The sequence below is a fragment of the Lipotes vexillifer genome, unplaced genomic scaffold (genome assembly GCF_000442215.2).
Source record: "Lipotes vexillifer unplaced genomic scaffold, Lipotes_vexillifer_v1.1 scaffold1549, whole genome shotgun sequence".
Taxonomy (NCBI): Eukaryota; Metazoa; Chordata; class Mammalia; order Artiodactyla; family Lipotidae; genus Lipotes; species Lipotes vexillifer.
In genome coordinates, this window is record NW_006771034.1 from 1218357 (window position 1) to 1227797 (window position 9441).

A 9441-nucleotide genomic window follows, 5' to 3' on the forward strand; every position below is an offset into this window, starting at 1 on the left:
AAAAAAAGAAAAATCAAAGATATTGGTTCCATGTAAACATTTTTATAATTCATTTAATTTTTAAGGCATCACGGAGTTCATGTAGATTACTTTAACCTCTAAAAATACAAAGTTTGCACTGGTAACAATGGGTAGTCAATTCACTTACTAAGTTTAAATGTAACACGGTATAACTCACCTTAAAAATCTGACTCCTAAACAGATGTGAAACAGGAATCATGGCGGCACATGCTAGACACAACCTCCAAAAATACATGGCTAACAAAGCAAGTGGAGGGCTGGGGTAGGCCGCCCCCAGTAAAACCGTAGCATCCAGCAAGAGGGGAGAGAAAGTGGCCACCATCTCAAGGATTTTTTTTCTCTCACTAGACATCTTTCACTAAATCCCAGAACGGTTACTGTTAATGCATTTTCCTCTCTTCCAAATGAATCGCCCGGTGAGCAGGTGTATGTATTTTTTTTCTAACGAGCATTTAACATCAACCACATGCTGTCACCAACTGGACAAGCAGGTCTTCTGGAAGGTGTGTACAAATGTCAAAGGGACACAGCCTGGCAGATAACACTCAAACCCAGTGAATGAGTATGGAAACAGCCTCCCATTCTGTCATCCAAGGCTTGATTAGGAGCCGGGCCCCAGCCCATAGGGAGCTGCGCCTGAGGGGCTGGCTCACAGATGGGGCAGGGGAAGTCACAGATGAACCAGAAACTCTTTTGACTCAGCTGTTTCCACTTCCTCCCCAGCATGACCATTTGCCAGAACTGCCCAAGAAGAGTCCCCATGAATCTAAACTCTCTGGATTTTCCTTGCTTGACCTTGAAATGACACTAGAGAGAGTAGAGAAGCAACCAGATCCAGGCTAGCCCTACACGGCATCATGGCTGAAGAGCCGCAGTGTTATGTCTTGGAGAGAGTGGCCATCAGAAGGGATAAAGGTGTGCTTGGTCCACATTTCAACACATGGCAGGGAGATTCTGCAACACACAGCTGATATCAAGAGTCCTCCTGAAGGGATGGTCTCTGTGACGGGGGAAGCAAGAGAAGTCCCCCGAAAGGGAGCCGGAAAGGGACACAGACAGGCACCCTCCTCCATCCCCTCCCTGGAACCAGGGGCAGTGGCATCACGGAGGCAGGAACAAGGCAGGTGGGGACCCTCCATGGCTTCTGGTCCCTGCTTGTCCCTGCAAGTCCCTGTGGGTCTGTGACCCTACAGTTCTCCATCCCTGTGAAACTTGGCCACAAGCGCCCTCTTGAGCTCTGCATTGCTGAATCTGTTGTTTTAGGTCCTCTATGGCTGACCATAAAGGCATTACCAAGGGGTCCCCTCACCGGTCCTTGAAAATAAACTAACACAATACCACGGAGGCATGAAATTATGTGCGGTGTGAATGCGTGTGTGAGAAAGAGAGAGTCTGAGGATTTGGAAGATGTTCACCAATAAATAAGTTATCAGTAGTTATCTAAGTGTAGTGAAAGTTTAGGTGATCTTTTTCTTTCTTCTTTATACCCTCTGACATTGTTTTAAAATATTAAAATAAGCGTGTAATTTGTAATTACAAAAACAGAATTTTCATTCTGAAAAAAATTAAACTACTATTTTAGAGCAGAAAAAAATAGGCTATGCGTGATTAAAAACTATCAGAGACAGATACAATTTTTTAAATAAAGGCGGAATTGAACCGAACCTTATTTGCTTTGAAACTTAAACTGCAAGACACATGCCCTAAATGTCGTGGATTACAGATATTTAGGGCATGTGTTGCAGCTCCCAGAATGTTAAAGACATAAATGAATATAAACTGGATAATTGGTGTGTATAACAACAGATACTGGTATTATTCAGATACACAAGGTGACAATTTACAAGGCTATGTATCCTTTGGTGTTGAGTGGGTCACGCTATGGCCTGTGCACTGTTAAAATATGGGCATTATTTTGCAAAGGATGGTTATTGGGAGGGAAACACAAAGGACACACTCTTTTCATAGTCTAGCTCATACGACTGAGATGAGACAGAAAACACCCCGACTTCACTTCATTCTTTTTGCAACATCCGAATATGCGTGTTCTATCTCCTGGTTGGCTGGACACGTGTTTGTGAACTCATCCCTAGCATACGCATTGTTCAAGTATCTCCAGATGCCAGTCATTTCAGAAGGAAATTCAAAATCTCTGTATCTCTTGGCCACGATCTGAAAATGAAGAGGAAATAGTCAGAAAGGGACAACCCACTAACACAGGCAGTTAGATCAGACAATCCATTCTCTTGAGGCATGTAATATATTCTCTTTCTCAAGTTGCCATGTCGTCCTATAGCTGTTCGGGCTGCTCTGAGCTGCATTTTGAGTTTGCACTGGGCATACTGAGCGTGGGACTCAAAACAGAGGCTCTACACAACCGTGCCCACCAATTTATCACAGACAATCCTTGTGATGCACTGGCATGAATTTGCTCCGTACTCCAGTGGATTTCTCTTTGTGTTTCTGGCAGTTGTCTCTCCCTGTGTTCTGCTGCTGTGTTATTTGGTGCCTGAGGTTCATGTTGTATCTTCAGTTTAGATTGTGACAGGATCACTGTGAAGTGCCCTTTCTTTTTCCTATTTGCTGAGCCTCACCTCCTGAAATCCCAAATACCTGTGTATGTTACTCCTGTGGATTTCTATCATTCTGCCCCGGCAGGATCATTTCACTGTGGGTCTACCGTGTGCAAAAAATCCTTATTCTTATTCTCGTGGAAACAGTCGATGTGCGGACAGGGTAGCTGAGGATGAACATCATGAAAACACAATGATGTGAGATGTTTCCTCTGGCTGGAAGGGTACCATTGGGGAATTCATCACAAAAGAGGGTGTATACTGTTGGAGATAGTATGAGTTTCCTGGAGTTGCCTTAACAAAGCACTACAAGCTTGGGTGGCTTGGAACAACAGAAATTTATTCTCCCACAGTTCTGGAGGCCAGAAGTCCAAGATCAAGGTGTCAGGAGAGCCGGGCTCCCTCTGAAGGCTCTGGGGAAGGACCTGTTCCAGGTCCCTCCCCCAGCTTCTGGCTTGTGGGAGCACAGCTCCAATCTTCACATGGCGTTTTCCCTGTGCTGGTGTGTCTGTGTCCAAATTCCCTTTTATAAGGACACCAGTCATGTTGGGTTAGGGGGCCCATCCTACTCACCCTAACTAATAACATCTGCAAAGACCCTATTTCCAAATAAGGTCACGTTCTTAGGTACTGGGAGTTAGGACTTGAACATATAAATTTGGGGGGACATGATTCATCCCATAACAAGGAGCCAGGGTTACAACGGCCCGTTCTGCTTTGTTCCTTTCCATTGTATTGGCTCCTGGGACGTTTGGATGGCGTGAGCATGGAATGTATCACCAATGAGAAGATCTTCGGAACTTATTTCTCAGATTTCGGAGGTCAGGAGCTATTGATGCAGTAAAACAAGACCACAGAACTTTCAGAGAGCCTCCTAAATTTACATCTTTTGCTTGAATTCAAACTTACTGACGTTGATGTCAAGAATTCTGCTTTCCTTTTGTTTGCATTTGCCTGGCTTAGCTTTGCCCCTCTTTTTATTTTAGCATTTCTGAGTAAGTTTGTTATCTATATGCCTTTCATAGACATAAGCTTATATTTGTATTGTATCTTATGAATGTAATACTTTGTTTTCCAACTTTCTGTGAATATTTTTGCGTTCATGTGTGTGTATGTGTTTCCCTTTCTGGTGGTTTAGAAGGTTTATGGTCTGTTTTAACTCTTCCAGTGGTTTCTTATGTAACTTTAAATAATAAGAATTCTTTATTTCTTGATTTATCAACTTTAGATGATCTCTACTTACTTCTGATAATGACAAATGAGGAAATTAGTATACCTACACTTCTTTTCTTTTCTGCTCCCTTATCCTCTTTCCAATGGTGTAAAACATCCAAGTTTACTATATTCTGTTTCTTTCCAGTAGCTATAATTCCCACTGCTGTTTAGGCTTAGTTCTGGTTTTAGACTTAAATAGGCTCTATGTTTATCATCAGTCCTTCTATACCACACACCTTCTCTGTTCCTGGATTCTTATTTTATTATCATTTTTTTATTATTTCATCATATAGCAATTTTATTTTTAAAAATGGCTCAGGAGTGCTTATTTCATTGAGACCAGAAGTCTAGGTAAAAACAACAATTTACAAGGATATAAAGTTCTTATATCACACATCTTTTCTTTTAATCCTTTAACTATTAAACCACTGTTTCCTGGGTTTTAATGTGGTCCTAGAGACATATGAGGCTAGTCTGAATTCCCTCCTTGTGTAGGTGGCTTTATCTTTTATTACTGTTATTATCACCATTAGCATCATCATCATCATCATCATCATCTAGACACCCAAAGGGTTCTGTTTTATCCTCAAAGTTCAGTAATTTGCCAAATATGTGATAGTGTGTTGATTGTTCTGGGCAATATTTTTCTAATCATGACATGTTAAACTAAAGGTTCAGGTCACCCCGTAGTTCAAAATAATTTACCTTTGAGCCTTCTTTTTCCTCTCTTTTTTCTTTCCTGTTCTCTTTTTTCTGATTATGGGGTCTCGCTAATTACCCTTTACCTCCTGCTGCTTCTCCATCTGATTTGGGATAATCTTCTCAGGCCCATCCTCCGATGTCTGATGAATTTCTGCAATGTCTTTTCCCACTTCTTGCTACTCCTAACATCACTTTTGTTTCTGAAATTATTTTCTTTAAGGGTGTTTTTTAGTTCTACCAGCTTAATTCTCATCTTCCTTGTGACGTTATATTTTTTGGTATCTTGTGACTTGTCTTTGAGCGTTTTCACCAAAGGCTCTCCTTCACTTTTTTGAGGTCACAGAGAAGTGTCTGTCTGAAAAATTCTTTGGTTTACTGGAGCAATCTTTATCCGGTACGTGTTTCTCATCTGCCTTTGCCTCTTTTGTTCTTTCTTTAACCTTTCCCCCCTCCTTTTGCATCGTCTCTGTCCACATAGAAATCCCACTTGGATTCTTTCTGGTTATTAACCATCTTTTAATGGGCGGATCTATTGGACCTACCACTTGTTGAAAAACAGTGTGGTGGGCAAAGGGAGTGAGGCAGGGCAGCAGGTAGACCAATATGGATTTTACCCCCAAACACCCGCTGATCGAACGCTGCTCTATACTCTGTCCCAGGGACACATTAGGGTTAGGGCTAGAGTCAGGGTCAAAGTCAAGGTTAGTGCATCCTCCACTCTGAGGCTCACAGATTCGGAAGCGGTCACCATGGCTAAAAGTGGAGCTCAGATGATTTACAGTCTCTCCTTTGACTCGGTCAGAGCTCGTTTCTTTCCTCCGCTCAGCAGTCACAAAGCAGAATATGCCACTTGCCCTCTCTCCTCCCCTTCACCTCCCCTCCCTGTACCTTTGCAGTGGAGGACGGTGGTGAACACACAGATGGCGCCTCTGAACAGTTCCACCTTCAACTCTGCCTCCACAGAGATCTCAGCTCTGTAGGGGTGGTCCTGCCTCTCTCGTGGCCCACTCCGTGCCCTGTCCTCAAACAAAGAAGTCTGGGTTGGGCATTCCAGGGCTGTAATACTTACTTTTAGAGACATCTGAACCTTGCTGAAGATCTAGAGAAGCACGCCTAGGCTCTGTGACCCCTCACACTGGCTAAAGTTTCTAAGTCTAGTTTTATAAAAGGTGGAGATAATGCTTTGGTTTCAGGAAGGGAATAAATGATAAATTCCTCTATTCTCTCACCTTTTTACCATACATTCCTTTACACTGATTCTCATTTCCTTTCAGAAATGCTCCGTCCTGGAAGATTACTAAGCTGCTTGGTATTTTGAGTGCTAACTGGCTTTGAAGATTTTGCGGTTAGGTCTTATATTGGAGCCATGGACTGCTTTATTTTACTCTGAAGTTTACCCCCTCTACTGACATTTTAAACTATCTATTTTTATAGGGGCTAAATAAGTGGCAATTGGTGCGTGCGTGTGTGTGTGTGTGTGTGTGTGTATTTCTCTTGCCTTCCCTAACCTCCATGTGCTTCTGTCATGCCGCACTGGTCATAGCAATGATTAGAACACATTCAGTAAAGGGACTAAACCAAACACAACTACATAAATAACTTGTTGGAAAATGGCTCCCAAATGTCCAATTTAGAATATCCCCAATGTAGCAGGTTTGAGGGGTTGAGATGCTTTCGCTAATTTTAAGTGTCAGAGGACTGGCACAGCTAGGGAAACGAATATTCACTTACAGGATCGAAGGTGTCTTCAAGGCTGGAATTCCACATTGGTACCCTCTGAGCACAACAAGGAAGGCAGAAGAAAGAAGAAAAATGTGGCAAGGACTGGGATGGAGTAGGGAAGGAAGAGAAAGGCAAGGGAACGACTTGCAGTAACCAGGGGTGGCTAGTAGCCCCCAGGACATCAAGGCCACAGACTGTGTGAATCTAATTTGTAAATTTCTAAGTGCTAATTAAATGTGTTATTAGAACACAGGGTCCTTGGCTTGTATTTCTCTGTGTCTTCTCTCCCATCTCCCCTATCCTTATACCAAGGATCTAGCTCTGGAGCTGGTAGGATTTGAATAATAAAGATGCCCCAGAACAGGGGTCGAGTTTCTTCCTGAGGCATCTGAGGCTACTGAGGACCAAGGACATAGCAACAGTGATAATGATAATAACAGCTGACACCTGTAAGTGATAGACAGGCTGGGGCACTGCTGAGAGCAGCCATAACTAAGGAGTCCAAGTGTGGACTTGTCACAAGTCCAAATCAACCACCTGGGAAGACAGGATGCCAAACCTGGCAGAGGTCCAGCCAAGGAGTTGTCAGCTGCTCCCCAGCTGTAGGGGGTCGGTGATAGGAACCACCTCCCTCTTGTCCCTAGACAGGGCTAGGCTTACCCTGCCCATCACCAACAATTGACTGAATTCACTTTTTTTTCCCCAGGTTGGCTCAGGGTTTTTTGTTTTGTTGTGTTTGTTTGTTTATTTGTTTGTTTTGTTTTGGCCACTCAGCTCGCAGGATCTTAGTTCCCCAACCAGGGACTGAACCTGCGCCACCACAGTGAGGGCACCAAGTCCTAACCACTGGACAGCCAGGGAATTCCCCAAGTTCACATTTTAATACTAGCAGATTCCACACACCATCTCCAAGCCTGGAGCATGAAACACCAGGTATAATCAATGTATTCCCTCAAGTTGCTTTCACGTAGCTTTTCTTTAGACTCTGGGGGTGAGACTCGAAAAGAGAAGCAGTGAGGATGGAAGGATGGGAGCCACGTTCTCAGATGCTTCTTGAGAACGTCTGAGGACCACCTGAGAATGTCATCCACAGATCTGAAACTTGAGGCTTGCCGGCCTCAAACAGAAACAAGCTAGATTTTTAAATTCAGGAGTCCGCATTTTAGATTGTTTTGATGTCTGGCGAAAACACAAGTGAAAACAAAATGAAACAAAGCCCCATTCATGTATTCAGCACCTGAGGTAAGAGGAAGGACAAACCTTAATAATGTGGAGCTTGGGTAAGAGGTTACAGTCGGCTAGTGTGAGTTCATCCCCATCCAGGAACTTCCTTCCGGAAACAGTAACTTCCTTGGTGCTGTAGGCATCTATTTCATCAGGCAGAGGACTATTTAGATAATTATCCAGCTTCTTCAGGGCCTTTAAGAGGTTCCTTTCGTAAACTAGAACAGGAGGGCAAAAAATGACTAATGTGAGCCATGGGAGTTAGGGTCGCCTCTCTCTAGATACCGAAGACGGAGTTTGTCCCTTCCTTCCCGAGACAGGGCCAGTGAGCATTGGAGACTTGGGAAAGAGAGAGGTGGATTTACAAGATCTGAATAAAGGACTCACTTCTCCCTGGAAAGTAATTCTGCCATCTACACAACACTGCTACTCCTAGAACTCATTCATTTATTCAAAAATCTTTATGGAAATCACATAATGAAGTAAGCAGCAGTGGAAGCTTCATTCATACTGAGTCCCATGGTGCGGCAAGGAATCCCTGGAGGTGATTACTTTCCCCTAAAAATGTGGTTTTCTGGGCTCCCCACCTCTAGACGAAGCACTCAATCTCTTGAAACCCACGTGTCAATGTCAGAGGTACTTTTTCCTCATTTCTATGTACAGGTCCCTCCCCACTGTGAAACGAATCAGAATTCCCAAGGTCTTATAAGAAGCCACACCAGAGGCGGAGCGGAGGTCCAAGTAGAAAGCAGAAAACAGGAAGATGGGAGGGACTCACTCTCGTTTGCATCCTTCTTGGTGTTTTTAATAAAGGCTGAGAACTTGGCAAACACATCATTTCCAGCAGAGTTAGATTCAGCGTGTTGGGTCCCCAGCTTAGGGTACCTTGAAAAATTCAAAATGAGAGTATCACAGATCAGCCACGTTTGAGTTAGGAGAATACGATGTGAGGCAGGGGGAGGAAGTGACTTTCTCTGAGTGGATATAAACATGAAAACTGCCCCTTGAATGTTTGCCTAATCTTTCCATCTTCAAAGTTGAGAGCAACACCATCCAGGGGAAAAGCACTGGACAGACTGTTCTCATCCTGGGATGCAGGGCCCCACCTGGCCTTACTGGTCTAGTTCCCTCCCTCCTGAAATAGAGGTAATGGACTAGAAGGTTCCCTTCCAGGTCCAGCCCGCTGTGATGCTGCATAATAACACCTGCTCCCTACCTTCCAGCAGAAACGGCCCACCCACGTGACATCGGCCTACTTCCGCCCCACTTCCTGCCGTCAACCCCTAATTGCCAAACTGCAGGTGCAGAGCAAAGAAAGCCAAGCCACCTAAGCTCAGCGTTTCTAATCTTGCTGTGTTTTCTGTGGCACATCACAGGTACAACTCGGGAAATAGGTACCATGGCCAGAGAAAAACAACACACAGAATGGGGAGAAGTGACAAGCGAGTCGTGAACACGGGTTTTGATGAGGCCCACCTTGGGGGGGCTAACTTCTCCTCTAGGAACTCCTCGATCTTATTCACGTCCGTCTTGACCTCACCATCAAAAGTCATGAAAGGCGGGTTGGTGCCAGGAGCCAGGTTCTGCAGGTCCGCGGGTTTCCTGGGTGGGAGGGAAGGGCAGCGTTGGTAGCGCCACTGTTTGGATCATTTCCAAGGCTGAACTGTGTCCTCCCCAGTTTAAGAGAAACCACCCTTGAGAATTTCAAAGGCGATCGTGGGTTTACAAACTGTCCTACTGGTGAGGAAAGTGTGGCCCTTTATCTGGAGACGGAGGTGAAACGTTAACTCTCCCCAGTGTTATCAGCCAGGAGTGGTGATCGGACAGGCTGTTTCTTTTGGTTTGTTTGTTTTGCGGTACGTGGGCTTCTCACTGTTGTGGCCTCTCCCGTTGCGGAGCACAGGCTCCGGACGCACAGGCTCAGCGGCCATGGCTCACGGGCCCAGCCGCTCCGCGGCATGTGGGATCTTCCCAGACCGGGGCA

General features: G+C 44.6%; 1 protein-coding gene across 1 annotated transcript in view; it reads right to left on the reverse strand.

Annotated features, from left to right (window-relative positions):
* Nucleotides 1-2031: 2031 nt before the first annotated feature.
* CLIC6 (CLIC family member 6) overlaps nt 2032-9441 on the reverse strand; it is a 52649-nt gene continuing 45239 nt past the window's right edge. The window contains exons 4-7 of the mRNA XM_007446492.1: nt 8934-9059; nt 8236-8342; nt 7494-7675; nt 2032-2193 (exon numbers count right to left, since the gene is read on the reverse strand). Of these exons, the coding sequence (XP_007446554.1) occupies nt 2032-2193; nt 7494-7675; nt 8236-8342; nt 8934-9059 (577 nt within the window). The remainder of the gene's footprint in view (nt 2194-7493; nt 7676-8235; nt 8343-8933; nt 9060-9441) is intronic.